The sequence below is a fragment of the Ictidomys tridecemlineatus genome, chromosome 6 (assembly GCF_052094955.1).
Source record: "Ictidomys tridecemlineatus isolate mIctTri1 chromosome 6, mIctTri1.hap1, whole genome shotgun sequence".
NCBI classification, from domain to species: domain Eukaryota; kingdom Metazoa; phylum Chordata; class Mammalia; order Rodentia; family Sciuridae; genus Ictidomys; species Ictidomys tridecemlineatus.
In genome coordinates, this window is record NC_135482.1 from 119334572 (window position 1) to 119358866 (window position 24295).

General features: G+C 34.2%; 1 protein-coding gene across 3 annotated transcripts in view; it reads left to right on the plus strand.

The window, feature by feature from the left end:
• The first annotated feature begins 2879 nt into the window (after window positions 1-2879).
• Window positions 2880-24295, plus strand: part of Mtmr6 (myotubularin related protein 6) — a 34272-nt gene continuing 12856 nt past the window's right edge. For 2 of the 3 annotated variants that reach the window (XM_005337574.5, XM_078015679.1), the window contains exons 1-6: window positions 2880-3072; window positions 12380-12496; window positions 17291-17453; window positions 19600-19757; window positions 19957-20085; window positions 22793-22927. In XM_005337574.5, the coding sequence (XP_005337631.2) occupies window positions 3049-3072; window positions 12380-12496; window positions 17291-17453; window positions 19600-19757; window positions 19957-20085; window positions 22793-22927 (726 nt within the window). In that variant the 5' untranslated portion in view covers window positions 2880-3048. Of the gene's footprint in view, window positions 3073-12379; window positions 12497-17290; window positions 17454-19599; window positions 19758-19956; window positions 20086-22792; window positions 22928-23600; window positions 23715-24295 lie in introns of all 3 variants that reach the window. The other variant, XM_040281320.2, reaches the window with a different exon arrangement.

Sequence of the window (24295 nt, forward strand, 5' to 3'; positions counted from 1 at the left end):
GCTGGCTTTGAACTTGTGATCCTCCTGCCTCAGCCTACTGTGCTACTGGGATTATAGGCATGTGCCACAGCGCCCGGGAACATTGTTGTTTTCTAAATTAAATCTCATAATTACAAAATCTCTGATTGTCATTATATCGTCCCTGCCAGCTATCTTGACAATTATTTCTTTGTGTGCTAGTTATTTTTATTGTGACTTTATTTTAATTTTCAGTGAGAAACTAATTGTAGAAATTGTTTGGGGCCTATTATAGGAGTATGATCTACCTAAAGGGTTTTGTGTTTATAACAATAAAGTTCCAGGCATTACTAATTTCAACCACTTTAAAGTATATTCCCAGAGGCTTTTGGATCACATAGGTGATATGAATCTAAGGTATAAATATGTCCAATGATCTCCTCGTGGCTATAATATTTCCAAGACAGTGAATAATTCCAGGACTTTTTCTCAAAATCAAAGCAAATTTTCTCACAGTCTTGGTGGTTGGATTGTTTTTTTCCTTCTGGCTCTGAATTTATGTAGGGAATGTCTCCCATTGGGTTTCCCATCTGAAATGGGCTATAGGCTTTGTGTTCTGAACTTTGTGTTGAGAGGACAACGAAACAGATAAAAATTGGTCTGACTTTGCAGTGGCCCTCTTGCAGCATTAACTTCAATGTCCTGCTTACCTTTCTGGGTATACATACTCTTTATATTTTGCATTTCTAAGTTCTCATTATCTTGCCAGTTACCTGATGCTTTATAGAATTTGATTTTATATTCATTATTATTTTTTTAAATCAGGATATTTTCTACTGTATCATATTACCATAAATGGAACTTTAATATGGATTTTGAAAAGTGAATCGATATAAAATAGTTGTTAAGAATACATACTCTGGAGTCAGACTGTCTGGCTTTATTATCAAGATTTATTATCTGCTGTGCGATAATGAGTAAGTTACATCATCATGTTTCATTTTTCTCTTCTTTGAAATGAGGCAAATAATAGTATTTTCCTTGTAATATAGGTAAAGCCTTTAGTACTCTGTCACCAGACCATCTCTTGGTAAACGGTAGCTAACATCCTTATGATTTTCACTCTGTGAGATTTGGTAAGAGAGGAAATGACAAATGTCAAGAAATGAGAAGGGGATGGATGAGTTGTATGGGAATAGGAAAAGGGTGAGATAAGATTTTGAGGGAAAATGATATAAAAAGTGGTTATGGGCTGGGGATGTGGGTTATGGGCTGGGGATGTGGGTTATGGGCTGGGGATGTGGGTTATGGGCTGGGGATGTGGCTCAAGCGGTAGCGCGCTCGCCTGGCATGCGTGCGGCCCGGGTTCGATCCTCAGCACCACATACCAACAAAGATGTTGTGTCCGCCGAGAACTAAAAAATAAATATTAAAAATTCTCTCTCTCTCTCTCTCTCTCTCTCTCTCTCTCTTTCTCTCTCCTCTCACTCTCTCTTTAAAAAATAAAATAAAATAAAAAGTGGTTATGTTAAGAAAGTCTTGTTTGTTACATGATATAATTTACCTCTGTTTTCTCAAATGATCTTGTGTAAAGACCTACATTGTTTTCTAACTTTTTTTTTTCAGAGAAGGAATTGTGTATGTTTTGGATGTGAAACTATACCAAGGTTGGTTTAGGTGGTTTGATCTTATTACAGATTCACCTTGCAGGGGTCAGCAACTCCACCACAAATACTGTTGTGAAAAATAAGCATTTCTGTTGCATTGTCAATGTATTTGAAAAATACTAGGCACTAAAATCACCATGATAACTTGAATAAAATGAAATAAAAAAAATTTTTACTTAGAAAAGAATAGTCAGATGTTAGGCCCTTATCGTACCAATTACAGTAAGAAAGATTGTTTATTTTTCTCCCTAACCCCTTCCCTTTTGATGCTGGGAATTGAACAAGGGCTTCACAAGGCTAGGCACATATTTCTACTATTGGGCTACACCCCTAGCTCCTACCTAACCTTAAAAAAAAATTTTTCTTTTTTCTAATTAAAAATGTGAAACTGTTCAGAACGGAACACTTAAAAAATATGGAGCAGAAATTCTTTGCCTCTGCACTGCTGACATTTTGGGCAGATACCTCTGTTGTGTAGGCTGGTCTGGGGTATTGTAGGATGTTCAGCAGCAGATCTGACCAGGACCCACTAGATACTAGTAGCATTTTTCCTTATCCATAGCCAGGAAAACTAAAAATATCTTCAGATCTCACCAAGATCCTCGGGGATAAAATGAGAAAATGCTCCAGACCAACTACTGCATTAAAGGAATTACAAAAACTCCTCTAATTCTACCATCTAGAAATATAAACTTTTTGCTTAACATAATAAAAATTATAAAACATGTCACCTTGAACATATTGTACTGTAGCTACCTCTTTTCCCTCGCTAATGCAACATCAACATTTTTGTTATGTAATGTTCCTGACACTGAATGAATGCACCATGTTTTACAAATGAATCCTGTAGTATTAGAGAATATAATTGTTTTAAATAAGGTTAGAGTAAATTTATTTCTTTAGAATAAATTCCTAAAGTAAAATCATCTTAATCTGACGCTGTCCACTGGCACCGTGAAGAACTTCACAGACATCCAGCATGTGCCCTCACGCTCCAAGTGCAACTTAACTGAGGATCCGTTTTTAAATCCAGATGAGTCTTCTCACCTCCCAGCGCTAGACCCTGCGGGTTCTAGTCTAGCTGCCAGTCAAAGGACTGTCCCAAAGGGCTTGGTGTCATCCCCTGTCTGAGGGCGCTGTGGAGTTAACAGCGGCCCAGGAAGGGCCAAGATGCTGCCCTCCGTCGGTGGACGCTCTACCCATCCAGCTGTGCCCTCTCGGTGGCCTCGGCGTTTGGGAAGTGTTTCTAGGAGACCGAGCTTGCCGACTGCGCCTGCGCGGTTGACGCTCTCGGGGGCGGCCTGACGGACATAGGCGCTGGCCGGTTGAGGGAGTTCCCCCTGGCTCAGAGTCGCTGTCGCCGTCCGGTGCCTTCGCTACATGGTACGCCTGTGAGGCCGGCTGCCGACCGACGTTCCTCAGAATGGAGCACATTCGTACGACCAAGGTAGTCTGGCGCGGGAAAGCCATTAGCCACTGGCCTAGGTCTCACTTAGCGGAGGCGGAAGGCGACGAAGGCTCTCTTGGCCCTAGCAGGGCTGGGGACCGGAGGGGCGGGGGGCCTGTCTTGGGTGGGAGGGCTTGGCGGGGCCTGGTCTGCCACTGCAGAGTCAGTTTCGGCTAAGTGGGCGCTTCGTGGAGGCCTGTACTTTTGGACGCAGGGTCTCTTAGGAGCTCCGGGTGCTTTGGTGGGGGGCTAAGTCCTGGAAAATTGCTTGCCGCCCCCTTAGCTCTATATTTTCTTGGGCAAAAATTGGGGCTGCTCTAACTTTGGGGTATTCAGCCATTCTCCCCCTTACGTACCGAAAAACTGGTGGGTTCCCAAATTACCATTACTAAGCTTTGTAAGGTATAGCCCTTAACGTTTCATTGTCCCGTGTCACAGATTCATGATGCAAGTTTGGAAGAGTCCAAATCCGCCTTACTTTCTTGTCTGTCTCCAGTGTTTTTGTGTCTGTGCTTCAAATTGTAGGCATTGTTCTTAGAGTCAATAGTCAGTTTAACGAGAAATTATTCAGAAGGTTAAAGTGTTGTATAATATTTCAAAAGGTTGAATGGAACTTTCTTCAATTGAGATTATTGTTTATTAAATCCTATACTTCGTTTTTATTTGCAAGAGATTTGTGCATGAGTAAGTATTTTTATGATTCTGTTACAAGAGTAAAGCTGAAAGGAAATGGTATCAGAATATTACCAAATCATTTTTTCAACAACATTTAAAGCAAACTTCAACTTCTGGAGGGGGAAAAACAGACTGAGATCAGAACTGAGTAACAAATTAAGATCATGGGCAGTCTGTCATTTTTTAAATTATTTATTAGAAGGGCCTTTTGTGAAAGCAGACTCTATGTTTGCCAGAGCAGAAATCATCAGTCAGTTGCTGCTCATCTTAAAAAGTTACAGCTCATTTATGAACAAGTAAATCTGTGTTATCATTACTGGGATAAGGAGAATTTGAGATCTTTATCTTTAAAATGTTTCACAGCCCTTTTTAAGGTGCACATAGATTTTAAAAATTTTTTTTTAAAGAGAAAAAAGATATAGTAGCTAAAAAATTCAACTTGTTGGCAGTTAAAGTTTGAAAGTAGAAGGGTGACAGACTAAATAACCAAGCTTACAGAAGATGTACCCGTGGAAAAGGGGATTAGAGTAGACATTCGATCAGGATCTTGTCCTGCCTGGTTAGAGGGTTCCAGATGTGGGCTTTTGGCATGTGACTTCTTTCTACACTAATTTGAACCTCATCTTTGCATGTTTTAGATACTTACCACAGTGCATAGCACACAATAGAAAACCAGTCAAAGTGAACTGAGTCTAATCAACTAAAACAAACCCTACTTTTTTTTTTTTTTAAGAGAGAGTGAGAGTGAGAGAGAGAGAATTTTTTTTTAATATTTATTTTTTAGTTTTCGGCGGACACAACATCTTTGTTTGTATGTGGTGCTGAGGATCGAACCCGGGCCGCACACATGCCAGGCGAGCGCGCTAGCACTTGAGCCACATCCCCAGCCCACAAACCCTACTTTTAAGTGAATGATAAGAGTAAACACTGTTGAAAAATCTTTAGGACCCTTTGTTATTTTTAATTTTTTCTCCTTCAATTTATGATGAACATATATCTCTGTTTTTATTTGTATTGCTATAACCAGTTTTACTATCTCCTTGAAGATTGTTGCTAGTGACTTTCATTGAGCCTCGTGTTTCATTTTTACCATTGATGGACTGTTCTCCAATTTATGTTCTGATTTAGTTTTATCTTTTCACAGTGGGTCCATGCTGGTAGTTTAGTAAAGCTCCTTTATGTTTTTTAAATATGGAGAGATTTCTGACTAATTTTCTATTAAAATTACTTCTCATGTGTTCCTTTACTACATTGTGCCATTTAAGAAATTTATATATATTTATGTATATATATATATGTGTGTATATATATATATATATATATATATATATATATATAAATACATATATTTTTTAGTTGTTGATGGACCTTTATTTTATTTATTTATATGTGGTACTGAGGATTGAACCCAGTGCCTCACACATGCTAGGCAAGCACTCTACCACTGAGCTATAATCCCAGCCCTACATTATATCATTTTTATAGCATTGGATTATTACCGTAGAATTAAATGGGCGTGGTAGACTTCAATTAAACAAATATTTGTTAAACACCTATTTTGTGTCAGGCACTGCACAGATACTGGACATATAGTAGCAAGATAGATTGGACCTCCTAATACGTTCTGATAACTATTGTATAGACTATTTTTTTTTAAAATCATTAGCCTATTGTGAAAATAACTTGTTCTTAAAAATTGATTTGAACATAGCCAACTTTTTGTTTCCATTATGCATAGCCTCCACATGGACATAGTTAATTTGCTGCAAAATAATTGTAAGTATTTCACAATGAAAAATTGATTGTATTAGGTTTATTAGCTTTTTTTTTTTTTTAAAAAAAACCCTTATATAGATTAGTCACTATAACTGTGGTACTATATAACTACTTAGTAATTTATTTTGTTTAGATAGCGTATAACCCTGTCCATTGGATTTCATTATCTCCATTTACAGAGGAGGAAGAAATAGTCTTAGAGAGTTTGCATAACCTGCCCAAATAGCTCATGAGGAGTAGTTTTAAACTAGAGTTTGTTAACTCCAAAGACTATGTATGCTTTTTTTATTGTCTCTTTAGTTTGAAGCCAATTGTTAAATTTGTATTAATTTAAAAGTAAATACAGATTATAATTCTAAAAGTTTTCTTTCCCAAATCTGTTCTTATCATAAGTAATATTTATATATTATTATTTTTATTGTTTAGAATAAATTTTTTATGGACCACTAACTAGAGATTAGTATTTTAGCTGAGTACTAATTAAATGGCTTTCTCAGGAACAGATATATCATCCTGTTTTGGTCAAATTTAGTTTACTGATTTTATGAGGTCAATAAATATGTTAAGTCCCTGAATTTGAATTTCCAAAAGGGCATTTCCAGGTTATACTTAGGAACACTGTAGCTACTGCCTGTCACTGACTTTGAGCTCTAATTTTGCCGTAATCAGGTGATTCTGCTAATCATAATGAAAAATATGCAAAGGCAGTATCCTTTGCCTGCTAGGCTCCAGTACTTTGGTTGACATCATATATTGATTTTGAATGATATTATACCGTCTGTGAATAAGAACTCAATGAAAGTAGGGCTTTTTAGGGCTTGTTATAGAATTCAGATTTGTCCCTCCAAATCTGATCTTACTGGGGCTCAAATTCCAAAAGTAATGCCCAACTTTTTCTTTAGCTCGATCCTTCTTATTGCCATTAGAATGTGAGAGCATACGTGTATATGTGTAGAAATATATAAATATATGTTATCTGTTACAAAGAGTGAAGGAGATACAAAATTAAAATAAGGAAAAACTATCATTATTTAAATTATTGTTGTAATAAGAGCAAAAGTTTTGAGGAGTACCTGAACACTTTTCTCCAAGTGGTGTGCTATTTTGACTGTCACTAACATTATCTCATTTTACAGGTGAGAAAACTGAAAGTTTATAGAGATTGAATAACGTAAAATAAGTTGTCCTGGCTCACATAGCTATCTGGGAGCTAGCTAGCCAGGGAGATTACTGGAGCTTGGTTCTTAAATTCAGGTCTTTCTGATATCAGGCCTATTTTCTGCTTGGGATTCACTCCACATATCATGTAGTTGTAGAGTTAGCAGCTGTTGATCAGAGAAGTTAGATAAAAGAAAGCCATCGATCGCTTCCTGTCCCAGTAGAGATAACCAGGTGTCTGAATTTCTGATGTGATTTTGTATATGTATGATTTCATATGTTTTCTATTTCCAGTTTTGTATACAGCTGAAATTTGAAGTTCCTATATAGACTATTCAGTGAAGATCTTTTAGTGAAAGCCTATATAGTTTGAACTAAATAATCCTTAAAGTAATACATGTGTTGGCATTTATTATCCCTCACTAAAGTGACCACATCCTCCAGTTCCAGTATAAAATCTTTCTTCTTGCCCCATTGTTTTTCATTTGCTCTTTTCCCGGAAGTCTTTTCTACCTTCCCCATTTAAGTTTTGCCTTTTTAAGGATCCTATCACTATTTTCCTAGTGCCTCAGTGGTGGTGACCTGAAGGAGTTGTAGTTGCTTCTTAAACATGTCCCTTAAAACATTTCTAAGAAAAGCCTGTGGGTAATCTACAGCCACATCTGTAAAATACATTTCCTTTTTTTTTTTTAAAGAGAGAGATAGAGAGAGAGAGAATTTTTTAATATTTATTTTTTAGTTTTCGGCGGACACAACATCTTTCTTTGTATGTGGTGCTGAGGATCGAACCCAGGCTGCACGCATGCTAGGCAAGCACGCTACTGCTTGAGCCACATCCCCAGCCCATTTTCTTTTTTTTTAATTGTTTCTTCTTTAGTTATACATGACAGTAGAATCCATTTTGACAAATTACACAAGCATGGAATATATCTTGTTCTAATTCATACTCCAGGACCTCCATTTCATTCTTTGGTGAAAAAGAGAAATATAAAAAAGCAGTTGTTTTAAAAATTGACTATATCTATAGGCTGAAATTTGTATGCTGATATTTTAGCAATGAAAAAGATCCAAGTTTCTCTCTTTTGGAGGAGGGTTTGCAGCAAATAGCAGAATAATTAGCATATTTTCTCAAAACTTATTTTCTTCAGAACTTTAAATACTAAATAAATGTTTTGGAATAATTTCAGATTAATTTTAGTATCTGTAACATCCATTTGCCTATTGCTATACTGAAGCACTTACATGTAATGAATTTCTACTATTTTCTTAATTTGAGTTTGATTTTGCATTTAGTAAGGTTATAAATAATCCTCAGCTTATTAGTCAGATACACTTTTTGCTCAGACTTATTTTTATTTCTCTGTGCCTGATATTAATGAATGGTAACCAACCTGATAAGTTTAAAGTCTTTATATCTTTATTTCTCCTTTATCTCCTTCCTCCTTTTCACATTTGTTTTGTTACATTATTAGTCTGAGACTGTTCTTTTCTTGTCACAGCTTACTCCAGAACCCTAATATTTCTCCTGACCACCCCTAGATTGCTTCATTAACCTCTTACCTGGTTACCCCTACCCAATCCAGCATTTTCTCCACAGTGATTCTGGAATGATTTTCAAAACCATATCTGTTCTGTAGTACAGTGCTTAATGACCTCTATTTATATCCTTTTATCTACAGCACAGGCTCTACATTAATACTTTTCTCTCATCTGGTAAAATGCTATTCCTCACATATTGAAATATAAATGCTTTATCTCTATTGAGAATTTTGTATTTTCTTTCTGTTTCTATTAGTGAAGGAAGTATTGTTTATTTTTTATTTTTATGTTTTTTATTAGTGCATTATAGTTATACATAATATTGGGGTTCATTTTGACATAAACATACATGCATGGAATATAATTTATTTTATTATTTTTTTAAATTTTAATTTTTTAATTTGTTTTAATTAGTTACACATGACAGTACACTGTCTCCCTACGCATGTAATGGCAATTCCTGACATTATTGAGAGCTTATTATGTGACTCTTTCTTATTTCCCTTTGGGAAATATTTCCTCTGAGGCAGTTCATCTTGGTTCAACACTTACTATGTCAAACACTGTTCTAGCCATTAAGAGTCAGTCCTCACCCTGTAATATATTTTGGTTTTTAGTGGGAAGGACAGACCTATGAACAGATGCTTTCATTCTAACTTAGCACTTATTTTAATAGTAGTGGAAGGAGCTGATTTTGAAGTATTTAGGTGATGAAATTTGTAGGAATTAGTGAATATCATGAGTCAAGAATTCAGGATGCTTTCCAGATTTCCAGTGTGAGTGACTTGATAAGGATAGAATAACATAACTTACACCCAAATACAGAATTAGGATCATATTTTTGAGGGGTGAGAGGGGAAATCAGTTCTGTTTTTAGTGTGTTTAATATTATTCTTGAGACATCCAAGTGGAGGCAGTATAGCCTCAGGGAAGGCGGTCCAGCTCAGGAATTAGACAACATAAGGTTGTAATTGCTATCCCAGTTCCTAGCTTCTACTAGCTGAATGGGAGTACTAATGGTACCCACCACGTAGAATTTGTGAAAAAGAAAAGAAATAATGTACATTAAATTCCTATTAGGATTCTGGGCACATAATAAGCTCTCGATAATGTCAGGAATTGCTATTACATGCGTAGGGAGACAGTGTAAACTCAGGAGAGATCAGTTTGACATATAGTTTGGGGAGTCATTAACAGATGGCTAAAATAATGTCAGTGACATTATGGAGAATGATCATTGAGGGAAAATAGTAATAAATAGGGAATGGACAGGGAGGATTAAAAAAATCCATGAAAAGTAGTATGATTGTCTTCCATTTTAGGCTTCTGATTGGAGAAATGTTATTATCTTTTAAAAATCCAAAAACGAAAAACTTCACATAGATTTTTTTTTTATACCAGGATTTGAACCCAGGTTTGGTCAACCACTGAGCCACATCCTCAGGCCCTTTTTAATTTTTTTTTTTTTTTAATTTTGAGACAGGGTCTCACCAAGTTGCTTAGAGCCTTGCTAAATTGCCAAGGCTGGCTTTGAACTTGGAATCCTCTTGCCTCAGCCTCTCTAGCCACTGGGATTACATGTAAGCACTACTGCGCCCGGTTCACATGTACTTCTTCTTTTGGTTTTTCAATATTTACTTTTTAGTTATAGGTGGACACATGTCTTTATATTACTTTATGTGGTTCTGAGGATCAAACCTAGTGCCTCACGCATGCTAAGCAAGTGCTCTGCCTCTGAGCCTCAGCCCCAGCCTGACATGTATTTCTTTTTAAAGTAAACTTTCCCGTTTCATTAATAAACTTTCTTTTAAATTTATTTATTTTTAGTAAACTCCCTTTTAAAACTAGTTGCCAATATACTTTAAATTTTTTTTTTTTTAGTTGTTGATGGACCTTTATTTTATTCATTTATTTATATGTGGTGCTGAGAATTGAACCTAGTGTCTCGCACGCAAGGCAAGCACTCTACTACTGAGCCACAACCCTAGCCCTCCAGTATACTTTTTTATTTTGTCTAAGTTGGGTACCTATTTGAAGTGCTAAAAGATATTTGGCACACATTGTTAGCTTGAGTAGTGTCAATACTTTATGATAACTGTTATTTTCATGTTTGTTCTTAATTTCCCTTTATATAGCCCATAACACTTTTTTTTTTTTAGCTTAAGGAAATAAGGTTGAGAGTTATGTTGTGGAATTATAATTGCTATTGTTTGCCTAAGTGCCCTTTCCAGCCAAGTCTAGCACAGTTGGAGAAGAACATATAATTGTTGATCCCATTTGTGTTAAAAGATGTTTAAGTTTTGATTCACAATGTATGACATAGTGATGTTAGATATTTACTTTATGGAGAAATGGTCCCTAAACAATGAAATAAGTCTTAACCTCGAAGAGAAGAAATCTTTATTCAGGTTAGTAGGAAGCCTTCCTTTTTGTTGGTTTTTAAAAATTTATTTTATTTAAAAAATTTTTTAAATTTAATTTTGTAAATTTAAATTTAATTTGTATATATGTTTAGGTGTTGATGGACCTTTATTTTATTCATTTATTTATACGTGGTACTGAGAATTGAACCCAGTGCCTCACACATGCAAGGCAAGCTGACTACCACTAAGCCACGACCCCAGCCCTTTTTTTTTTTTTGCATTTCTGGGCATTGAACCCAGGACTTGACAGATCTTTCTGTTTTCCTAAATATCAGTGTATAATAATTAGACAGTTTTTGTATATCAAATCAGGTTGACAGTTTTTGTATATCAAATCAACTGTCAGACCTGAGTTTTATAAATTAGATCATATATCTAAGTTTTCAGAGGAGAATATTCAAACTAAATTTATTACCTTAACTGTGTAAATAAAATTTTGCATCAAAAACAAATTTAATAATCTTCAAGTTTAAATTTTAACTTATTTGAACAAATGCTATTATAAGCAGGCTTTCCATGGAAACAAAATTCTGGAAGAAAGGCTGAAGCTAATTAGCCTTTTAAGTGCTGGTTATTGATTACCTTGGAAATAAATAATTTCATTTGAGATAATGATTAACTGTCTGGTTTTGAAGATCTACACAATTTAAAGGAATATCTATAACCTACTGCTTTAGCGATAGATTGAAGTTTTTAAGTTGAATAATTATTATTTCACTTTTTTCCCCATAAGGGTGGATAACTTTAAATTTCAAAGCAGCAGTAGTCTCCTTCGGAATTCCTAATTAATCTTAATCCCACTTTCTCCTATGGTGACAATTGTGTGTGTGTACTTAAGACATACTGTCATACTGTATACCTGACTGTCTTAGGTAGTACAGGAGGCTGACACAGCACAGGACATAATCTGTGCAAGGGAATTCAGAGCTATAAAAAAGAAAAGCTAAGACATCAGTAACACATTAGTTTTTTAAGGAAAATTCTTGTTAGGAGGCAGAGCATCAGTATCAGTGAACCTTGAATAATGCTTAGTACTCAGCTAAGAGAGGAGACCCATATAGGAAATGACACAGTGTGAGTAAAAAACTAAGAGCTGGACACAAAACCACCATTGTTCTGGTATGGGGGGAACAGAGAGACTAAGCTAGAGTTTGTAAACATTTAATTGTTTCCTGATTTAATTTCCCTATGAGTTTACTTCTAGAATTCTAGATATAATATTTTATATACTTGATTATATATACCTGATTGATGTTTTTCTATTTCAGATAAAATGGACCCTTGATTATGAAAAATATTCTTGCTTATTTATACTGCACTCCTTTTTCTTGTTCCTCTCAATATAAATGTTAATGTTTTTTTTTTACAACCTATTCCCTGTTGGTTACATTTGCAACCAGATAATACTTAATGTGGTTTGTGGTGTATGTGTTTTCCTCCAAAAGATTGATGAAACTTAACATTGATGAAACTTAATATTAAATGAACTCTTTTTTTTTTTTTTGGACAGAAGGAGGAAACAATTGAAAATGATGCTTGTTAGTCCCTGGAACAAAAAATATTATTTATACTACTTTTTTAAATATATATTTTTTAGTTGTAGATGGACACATACCTTTATTTTGTTTATTTATTTATTTTTATGTGGTGCTGAGGCAGGTGCTGTACTGCTGAGCCACATCCCCAGCCCCTATACTACTTTTTGAAGTGAAAATAACATCCTTTTCTTTTCTCAGGTTGAACAAGTAAAATTGCTTGATCGATTCAGTACCGGCAACAAGTCATTAACAGGAACACTCTATCTTACGGCCACACATCTATTATTTATAGACTCTCATCAAAAAGAAACCTGGGTAAGAAGGACCACAGCAGAACCATGAACTATGGCTATTACTGTGTTGTTTTGAATACATATAATTTTTAATTATTGGTTACTTAACCTGGAATTTTGGTGTTTTCATCCTATGCTCCCATCTGTATCAGGTATATAGATATCATGTATCTATTATATCTGTAGAATACCAAACTCTCTAACTCTCTAAATAATTTAAAAATATCTATTTGTTCCTTTTAATTTAAAAAAAGCTAAATAATGTATGTATATGTTAACAGATCAAATGAATTATTTGGTATATTTCACAATATTTTTATACCATATTACAATTAGGGTATTTAATTTTGTTTTGTTAGTATAAATATTGTAGTATACATATATTTATATAAGTATGTACGTTTTCAAGTATAAGTTTATATGTAGCATGTGTACTTTCAAAAAGTATATACTTGAAAATGTGTATATGCATATAATGTGCAGTTGACCCTTGAACAACATGTTGGGTTTGAACTTTACAGGTCCATTCCTATGCCTATTCTTCCTTTTGCAACAGTCTGAGAAAACATTCAAACTATGTAGCATAAAAATTAAGAAAAATTAGATATGTCATGGATGCATAAAATATATGTAGATAATAGTCTGTCATTTACTACTACAAAATATACACAAATTCTTCAGGCACAGTGGCACACACCTATAATCCTAGAGGCTGAGGCAGGTGGATTGCAAATTCAAGGCCAGCTTTGGCTACTTAGCCCAACTCTGACTGAAAACAAATATTAAAAAGGGCTGGGGATGTTGCTCAGTGGTAGAGTGGCCCTGAATTCAATTCCCAAGGAAAAAAAATAATTACACAATGGGGCTGGGAATGTGGCTCAAGCCGTAGCGCGCTTGCCTGGCATACTTGGGTCGCTGGGTTCAATCCTCAGCACCATGTAAAAATAAAATAAAGATGTTGTGTCCACTGAAAACTAAAAAATAAATATTTAAAAATTCTCTGTCTCTCTCTCTTAAAAAAAAATTACACAAATTCTGTTACAAAAAGTTAACACTTATCAAAACTTACACTGCAAACACTTATAGGCCATACATGGTACCACTTACATTCAAGAAAAATATAAAGATTCAGTATTAAATCATAACTGTATGAAATTAAGGTAGTGTATACCGTAATACTGTAGTAATTTCATAGCTACCTCCTGTTGCTCAAGTGTAGTTAGTATCCACTTTAAACTCTGGGACACTGATCATAAACAGTTGTGGTTTCTTTCTAGGAAATTGCATTGTATTATTGATCTCTCATGGTTCTCATGTTTTTACTGTATATAATGTATAATATATAAATAGGTATTAGTCAACATTTTATGTTGTATGTAGGGCTCTGGTCAGCAGCAGGCTATTAGCAAAGTTTGGGGGGAGTCAAAAGTTAATTATGGGCTTTTGACTAGGAAGGGGGTGTCAGTGCCCCCAGCTTCTGTGTTATTGAAGGGTCAACTGTACAAACATCTTGTGTGCATTTCTTCCTTTTATATGTGCCAGAATTTCCTTGGGGTATTTGCCTGGGAGTAACATGCTGGATCTTGAATAAGCACATATTTAAGAATGTCACCTCTTCAATATGGCTGTTCCAATTTATATTCTCACTATAGTGTTACACATTTTCTGCATCCTACATTTGATATTGTCAACTCAAAGATTTTTGCCTGTCCTGTTCATTATACCATTGTGATGTTAAATTGCTGATTGGAAAAAGTTATCTTTTCAAATATTTTGGTCATTGGGTTTTCTTTTTTTCTGTTGGATTGTTTGTCTTTTATTTTAAAGGAGTCCTGGATTTTAATGCTTTGTCAGATACATGAATCATCATCCTTAGCTCCTCCCAGTGTGTGGCTTGTCTTTTATGTGTTTTTTTGTGTATATGTCTTTGAATTAAAGTTTCAATTTGTAATGTTACAGGTTTTCCATTTTTTAAATGGTTGTAAAGATTCTTTAATAATTTCTTCTAAAAGCTTTTTTTAAAATATTTTTTTAATTGTTGATGGACTTTTATTTTATTCATATGTGGTGCTGAGAATCGAACCCAGTGCCTCATACGTGCTAGGCAAGTACTCTACCTCTAGGCTACAACCCCAGCCTTAAATTCTTCTAAAAACTTTACATACAAGTTGTAGTACATCTGGGAAATATTTTGGCTTATGGTATGACATAGGGATTTTCATTTCTTCATATGAACAACTGACATCATTTATTGACCATTTCCTTCCCTTGGTCTTTAAAGTAAACAGTCATAAATAAAGCTTCTGTATATGTGAAGGTTTGTTCTCTTCTATTTTTTTGACATATTGACTACAACTATACCAGTACCATACTGGTTTGTTGACTTGCTTCTTAATAATAAGTTTTGAGATGTAGTAAAGCACATCTTCTCAACTTATTCTCCATGTTTGTTATGACTGTTTTGTTCTTCTCTTTATTTATTCACTCATTTAGCACACATTTATTAAACACTATATGTTTTTATATCACTATTCTAGGTATTATGGAAAGAATAGCCAGTAATAACAGATATAAATTCTGTCCTGAAAGAGCTCACTTTCTAATTGGGAGAAACAAATAATAAATAGGATAAATAAGTACTATGTATAGTGATAAGTATTACTAAATAAGACATAAGAAAGAGAAATAAGGTGTGGTTTTGTGTCTGTGTGCTTCACAGGGAGAGACTTGGGTATGTTTCTGTGCCACAATGGCTATGCCAGATTTTAAACTCTCGATTTTATAAATGAAGAATCTCAGGGAAGCAGTGATTTGTTCAGTGTCACATAGGCAACTCAAAATTGTAAATGGAACTTAGGCAATGCAGTCAGGGAACTTTGGGTTCAAATCTCAATTGTACTGCTTACTACTTGGGTTAGTATATCGGGGGCTTTCTGTTTAAGTCCGTGACTGTAAGGCTGAAGTGGCACCAAACCTTTCAAAGCAGAAGGTAGACTCCTCAGTACCTTCCCCTCCCTTTATCTGGGCTTCCTTCCCTCCCCCTTCCCATGCTCCCCTGCTGACTTTTCCTAACAAATTGTTAGAAAATTGGAACACTTGGAGAGTGCTGCTTGCATAGAAGGTAGAGAACACAGATTTCTGGCATTTTTAATCTCCTGAGGAAGATGGGTATTGCCAGGAAGGAAGGTTGGTTGAGAGGAATGACAGACCCATAGTATCTGCCAAAATGTGACTTCAAGTTTAGTACCCCCATAAAATAGATATACTATCAGATATCATGTAGGGCTTTGTGAATCTTGTATGAGAGAAAACAGGAAAAGCTTCTGGCCTAAAGCATAGAAGGGCCTCAGGAAATTGTAGCTGCTTTTCTTATGTTTTTAAGCAATAGCATCAAGATTAGAGGCTGATTTTGTCTCCCAGTGCAGGGCACCATGTTGCCCTGGGGTGCATCCCTTATAGCACATGTTGGCTTCTCTCTATATATATTCTTTATATTCCCAGAAAGGCCATCCAGTTGACATATGATTGTATCAAGTTAAGGTGCTTACCCCAGAGAAGCTATATTCTCTAGAAGCACTGGACCCCTTCCCTACCTGTTACTTGAACAAGAACTGCCAGGAATTTTGCCTCACAGAGCCTTGTAAAATCATTTCTTATATTATCCACTCTACCTCCTCTTTATTCACCTGTCTCAATATCTTCTGTATATGTACTCCATCGCCTAGAGAAATAAATGAAATATGGATAGGTAATTCCTACACAGTATCAATATGTTGTTCCTGCAGCTGTTTCTTCAGATGTTGGGAATGTAGTTTAGGGGGCAGCAAAAAGATTGTTGTTTTCTTTCTTTCTACTATTGTCTTAAAAATGCTGTTTCTCTGAAGTGAAGTCTGTTAGTATGCTATATTCATGTAAATGATTATTTTAATTCTAGAAGGAGTCTTATCAGCCTTTTTTCCTTGTTATCATTTTACAGATGATGATTTTTTTTCAAAGTTACATAACTAGGTAGAGCCTGGTCCTCATAATTCTGCAAATACATTTGCATCTTTATTGCAATCATAATAGTGGTATGATATTAAGTTTATTTTCCTTTATTTTCTATATAGATTCTGTTATTATTAGATCATTTCAAGTAACGTATAATAATATAAATGTTAATGTGCTTAATCTTAGCTACAAGTATGGGCTACATATATTAATAATCCTTACTATATGTAGTTTAAATTTTTATACTTAGGCTTTTCTTGATTACTTATATTCATTTAATCTTACATGTCAACTTCAGATTTAATAAATAATTAGTAAATAAACATATAAATAATTTTTTTTGTCCTTTACCTTGTAATACACACATAAAAACAGGGTGGAATTTTTTGGGATAAATTGATAATTTTGGATAAATTGATCTCTTGCCATAGTTGAATTTTGGAACTTAAGACTTTTGTTCTTCAGAAGGATTTTCTATAAACATTTTAAGTTAATAGAAATGATATTGAGAAAAAAGACTTTTTAGTAGCAAACAAAATATTGTTTGCAGGTGAGAATGATGATCATATGTTCAAAATGCCATCAAGTATTGAGTTTATAGTGGGTCTTTATATTCATTCACTCAGTAAACATTTATTGGGATAGATGAGAAGGTATCAGGAAGACACATATATTCCTGACTTGGGTATTCAGTCATTTTAAAATTTTGTTTGATGTGTAGCATATTTGATATTTTATTTGAGAAAGACATTCCTAACATTTATGGAAGAGAATAAGTACTTAGCGTTTCCTGTATTGATAAATTGAATCTTTTTTCATGCCATAGATATTACACCACCATATTGCCTCAGTAGAGAAACTTGCCTTGACTACTTCTGGATGCCCACTTGTGATTCAGTGCAAGAACTTCAGGATCGTGCATTTTATTGTTCCCAGAGAAAGAGATTGCCATGATATTTATAACTCTTTGCTACAACTATCAAAACAAGGTATTGTTCTTAGAGACCAAAGCTTACATGCTCAATTTGAGATAGGTTGTGTTAGTCAGCTTTTCATCATTGTGACAAAAATACCTGACCAAAACAACTTAGAGGAGAAAAAGTTTATTTTAGAGAATCAATTTATGGTTGGCTGACTCTGGAGGTGAGGCAGAGCATCATGGCAGAATGGCACAGCTCATGGTGGCTGGAAATCAGAGAAAGAGTAAAGGAGAAGCCAGGGGGACTAAGTATAATCCCCAAGGGCATGTCCCCAGGGAACTACTTCTTCTAGCCACACCCCATTTGCCAAACAGTTATCACCCAGTAAAAGTAGTCCTTTCAAATTAATCCATCAAATGGATTAATCCACTGATCAGGTCACAGCATTTGTAATCTAATCATTTCACCTCTGAACATTTCTGCATTAGCATAAGAGCCTTTTTGGACACCTTATATTCAAATCATAATATGGGTTTAGCCAAGATAATTTAATGGATCTCTCTCTCTTTTTTTAAATACTTTTGAGTTACTCTTATCATTTGGGTACTTATGCATGCTAACTCCTCAAAATAGTCTAGAAATAACTGGTGTGAGTTGCAAAAATGGAATTCAAAGAGGAAGTAATAGTGAGGGAAAAAGTAAAGTATGTATAGCATAAACTGAAGAAGCTATATATATATATATTTAAGTCTTTTCATGGCAGGTAGCACATTTTGTATTTTTTAAAAATAGTTTTGGGGGGCTGGGGATGTGGCTCAAGCGGTAGCACGCTCGCCTGGCATGCGTTCGGCCCGAGTTCGATCCTCAGCACCACATACAAAGATGTTGTGTCCACCGAAAACTAAAAAATAAATATTAAAATTCTTCCCCCCCCTCTCTCTCTCTTAAAAAAAAAGGATTTTCTTTAAAAAAAAAAAAAGAAAAAAAATAGTTTTGGTAATGAAAATTGACTCCAAGGGTGCTTTACACGGAACCATATCCCTAGCCCTTTTTTATATTGTATTTAGAGACAGGTTCTCTGGGTTGCTTAGGGCCTTGTTAAGTTGCTGAGGCTGGTTTTGAACTCAACAATCCTCCTGCCTCAGCCTCCTAAACTGCTGGGATTATAGGCGTGTGCTATTGTGCCTGGCTACGTTTTTTTTTTTTTTTTTTTTTTTTTTTTTTTTTTTTTTTGTGTGTGTGTGTGTGTGTAGTGCTGGGAATAGAACCCAGGGCATTATTCATGCAAGGTAAGCACTCTACCAATTTAGCTGTATCCCCAGCCCCTACCTTTTGTATTTTTAAAATTGGGTATTTCACAACTAAGAAGACTTACTTGAAGACAGTATTACTAAATGAGAAGTTAAGGAAGGTCAAGGTCTTCTAATAGCAATTGGTCTAAAATACTTAATAAATTGGGATGGAAGAAAAGACAAAAGAGAGGGATGAGAGTGTGAATCCTACTTTAGTAGTTTTAAGATTGGGAGGAATATAGACCCTAAAGAAGCATCATATCATTGCTATGCCCCAGGGATCTGGAGGCTTCCTTCCCCCACATTACTTCAATTACATGTTGAACTGGGTTTTAGTTGAGCATCCTGGATTAGTGACTAGGAGCAGGTCTATGTTTACTCATTTGTCCCAGCACATAGAACCTGTAACATTCATTGTCCCCAGGTAAGCCAGAATTTATAGTAAAGGTGGTTCTGTGACTTCATGCTTATTGTTCAGAAGTAAGTGCTCTCTTGAACCCTGTTGTTATTTTTGGTCCAACTGTTTTATGAGACTATATAATGCAATTCCAAGGTCTGCATGCCATCTCTAGTTTTTCATTGCAACATTAGTTTTGTTTTACATGTCATTTGGGAAAAGTGATGAGTAGGAAGTATCTATTTGTGTTTTTTACATTTGACTTAGAAAAATCTATAGTTGTTATTAATTTTTATAAAAGACATAAATTGAATCTTAGATCCAATTTATGTGTGCCTTTAGATATAGTCATTTGCATTACAGAAGTTGGAAAAAATATATTAAGTTCAGTTATGTTCATGTTTTGCCATCTTTTTGAAGATTTCAAAGAAAAAAATGAAGGAAAAGACTGAAAAATAATTTTTATTTAAAGGGTATTAAGTCTTACAAATTGCATCTTAACATTTTTGTATTTCATATTCTATAGCAAAATATGAAGATCTGTATGCATTCTCTTATAATCCAAAACAAAATGATTCAGAACGATTACAAGGTTGGCAACTTATTGACCTTGCTGAGGAATATAAGAGGATGGGAGTGCCAAATTCACACTGGCAGTTATCTGATGCCAACCGAGAATACAAGGTAACTTAGCAACCTTTTAGAGGAATTCAGAAAATGTTAGTACCAGAGGGGCAGAGTGTGTCATAGTAGCAAGTTTTTAATGTATTACAGTTTGATGGCTGTTCTTTGATTTCATAAGATTGCAGGTTTTTAAAGGATTTTTAACCTTATGGTTTTTGAATTGTGAGTAGAATAGTTATGTTTTGTTTGATATTTACAGATTTGTGAAACTTACCCCAGAGAACTTTATGTTCCCCGGATAGCAAGCAAACCAATAATTGTTGGTAGTTCCAAGTTCCGGAGCAAAGGAAGATTCCCAGTTCTTTGCTACTATCATGAAGAAAAGGAGGTAAGAAGCCTTTTTTTTTTTTTTTAAATTTTATAACTCCCCTTTAGGTTTAAATATCCAAAAGAACACTAATTTTTACTTCAGAAGGCCATTATTATAATGTTGATATTAGAAAAATGCTGGCTTTTCATTTAATTAAAATTTTTAAATTTTACAACTACCCCAAAAATATAGAAAATTTCATAGCTGTCATCTTCCTTTACCATCCCTTTCTTCCTTCTGTTCAGTGACTTGTAAACAAGGGACTAGTGAGCAGATAGGTTTTTCCTTTTTGCTATTCTCTTTTAATTCTGCTTATTTGGGGAAACAGGATACTTTGACAAGCCAACAACCACTGAGAGAAGAAAGAGAACCAAGGACATTTAAGGCTTCCATTTTAATAGCAAACTCTTCAAATCATAAGGATTTTGCAAAATGAAGAGGTAGAGGAAGTATCTTTATGATGGGTTGCTGTAATAGGAATTGTTCATTGCTCAGATCTCAGTTTTGGCAAGTTGCTTTTCTGTTTGTTTGGTAATTTTAATTTTCTTTCCTCTGTTTTCCTCTTCCTCTTCTTTTTTTAACTTATGTTAATTGACAATTGGGCTTTCTAGCGTCTCTATTTTTCTTAGGCTTCTTTCCTTCAATCTCTATTTTCTAGATTTCCTCAGCCATCTCTCTGTTTTAGCCTGTCTCTTAGATTCTTTATTTTTATGGATCATTTTTTAATATTTCAATATTAAATATTGAGTATTGGAGCTCTTTTTTTGAATATTTGAGCTCTTTTCCTATTTTCCAAAAATTTGTACTCAGTTTTCTATTGTTGGATATAGTGTCTTAGTTCTCTGAGAAAAAGGATTTTTTTTTTTAATAAAAAGAATGCTGTATTTCCACGTAAGTTATCTTTTCCCCAGAATTTCTTTTTAAAATTTTTTTTGTCTTTAATACATCTGGATTTTTAACTGGTTTCTCAGCTGTGTACATAAAGTTCTATATCATTGGCTTCTTTATGATATCTAATTGGTATCCTTAAAGAAGAATCTTTAAATTTTGCCAGTGTGTATAGTAACTCTGGATGTGACCCACACTATGGTAACAGGGATGGTAGGATTTCACATTTTTTGTGAAGACTTTTATTTCATTCTCCTGTTTTGGGGGATATATGGCTTTACTCCCATCCATAGCTGTACCTGTTGTCCAGAGTCTTCAGGTTAATCCTGTATATAGAATAAACTTTTGTCTTCAGGGTAAGGAAATTTTTGGAAATCTTAACTAGTCCTTATATAGGAATTCAACCAGTTATCCTGTGTTTAGTCATACCCCAACTCAGCCCCTGAGCTTTTCTGGGATTTTGATGCTCAAAATACTTTGTTTCTTTTCAATCTAGGGGAGTTAGCAGCTTTCTTCTGCCACAAGTCATTTATCACTTGACAATCTGCTATCACCCCTTTTTTCAGTATTGGAGATTGAACTCAGGGCTTCATGTATGGTTAGGCAAGCACTCTACCACCGAGTTACATCCCCCAACCCTTTTTCAAATTTTAAGACAGTGTTTCACTGAGTTTTTCTGGCTGGCCTAAAATTTGTGATCCTCCTGCTTCAGTCTCCACCATACCTGGCTTCATTTCCCCAAATTTTATTGACATCTCTATTATTGTTTCCTTTTGTATTCTTTTTGTCCTTGTGATTTTATAATCTTAAACTTATTTTTTCAGAATTTTGATTGGATTTTGGAAGGGAGTAGAGATAAAGGTAAATGTTTAAACAAAAGTTTCCAATTTGCTTTTCATTATTAAATTGTTAGGAGGTTATCCGGATATGGCCTGTTTGATACACCTATGTTTACGTATGTTGTTTATTGGAAAGCTGCGCTGAAAATAGATATTTAGTGGCCAACTTAATAAAATCAGAAAGTAGATATGAAAAAAATTAATAAGACAGTCTTCATTTTTTTGTTTTATGTTTTTACAGTTTTGTTTTATATATGAATTTAAAATATGCACAAATATATTTTTGTGTTTACTTTTGTTCCTCTAATGAGATTGTATATAGAATATTTGGGTAAAATTAAGTTGGAGTTGGCATGAATGAGATTGGAGAATAAGTGTCTGGGTTTAAATTTTTACATTTTATTCAGGACTTTAAAATATAGTAAATTTAATAGGGAATTCAGTCATTTCCTAGTTCTCAAAAGATATTCTTGCCTTCCTAGGTTGACTATATTTTAATCCAAATTTGAATTGAATGTCACTTTTGTTATTTTATATCTCACTTTATAAAAAGATTGCTGTTTCAGTTAGAGATTCTGAAAGTCTTTGGGACTTTCAGATGTTTAAATGTTTCTACTTTAAAAATTCATGTTTTACACGATTGACTATTCCTTTACTTAACCGGAATTGAAAGTATCCTATAATTAAAGTAGAGCATAGGATGCAAATATCTTAACTCTATAGAGAATTGACTAAGTGATTTTTCTTAAGACCTAAGTTTTGTTTCTATTAGACTAGTTAAGGAAGCATTTAGTTGTCTTAGGAGAATACTGGGAAAACTTAGGGAACATCGGGATATTGAAAGAATATTTAATTCAAATCGGATTTCAACATTAATGTATTCGATTACATCAATCTTTTAAACAATTGCATATTTGATTTTAACTTTTGAGTTTTTTTCTCTTAAGCTTTTTTTTTTTTTTTTTTGCATAATCTGTTTTCTGTCTTGTTAAAATTAGGCTGCCATTTGTCGATGTAGTCAACCACTGTCAGGATTCAGTGCCAGGTGCCTTGAGGATGAACATTTGCTTCAAGCAATTAGTAAAGCCAATCCAGTCAATCGCTACATGTATGTTGTGGATACCCGGCCCAAAGTATGTAATGCAAATACAGTACAATCTGTTACTTTATTTATCTCTGTTACTTTAATTAATGGGGGGAGGTAATAAATTGTCCATATTTAAAATATCTGAGTCCTGGTTTTAAATTAACCAAGGCTAATAATACAAAGGAAATCAATTCTTTTTTGGAATATCAACTTAGAAGGATTGTTCTCAGTAACCTGGATGGTGATTTCTTATGTCTTCTGATATGTGACACATGCATCTGATACATACATATACACACACTAATTAATTTAGGAAAGCTGAATTTTATAGTGTTCTTGGTAGTATACAGGTCTTACATTATTGTTAAGAAATACTAAATAGTGTGTAACATCAAAAGTTATAAATTCTTAACTTGTTTTTTATGAAATTTTTAATTAACACTTTTTTGTTAAAATAATGAATCTTATTCTAAAATATTTTTTTAAAAAAGGAAAAACAGTGAGTTAATTTAGGAAACATTGACTAGAGAATTATAGTGAATAGGAAATTATTGTTCTGTTAGGGGTATGAGGCTAAATTTTTATCATTGGGATAGAGTCAGAATCCAGTTTTCTTTTTATGAGCTCAGTTTAATAGCCAATTCACATAGGACCCTGAAATTAAAGTAATTAAATTCTTCAGTGGTAACAGCTAACTTTACTTTTAATTTTTATTATAGCATCGAATGCAGAGCTGGTGGGCTACACAAAAGGACATTGGCAGAATTATAGTGAGAATTTCTTCAAAAATCTGGAATGATGAGAAAATAAGAGAAAGCGATGAGAAACAGCGAGTGAGCAACATAAAACAAGCAATTTTAGGCAGCTTTGTAAAAGGAATTGTTAGCTGTTTTAGAGTAATTCTCATCTTTATGCACTCGAAAAAATAATGGAGAATGCAGAAAATGAGATTAATTTGAGTCAATTAGGAAGTATTAGAAATTGGCAATTGATAATATTTTGTTAAAAACAGACTAAGAAAGTCTAAGGAGTTCACATCTAAGATATAAAAAGACTTTGAAGATTTATGTCTTAACTTTGTATTCAAGAATTCTAATAGCTCTTACTTATATAATTATCTTCTACACAGAGAATATATCTTTAATTGCTTTGCTAGTTAAACTTAATAAAATCAAGGAGTGATAATGGAAACATTTTTAATATCTAACTCTTAATTTTACTTATAATTAGCGAGTTAGTAGATGTCATTTAAATATACTTGTTATCACCCTGAGGCCCAGTGAAAAGCTACATTTACTTCCGTTTTAGATTCCCTTTCATCCAAGTTCATAAGCAAAGAATAGTAAAGTAACATTTCATATGAAATCCTAGTCTGAAAGAAGTAAGTATTCAAATCCTAAGTGTACCTGTGATA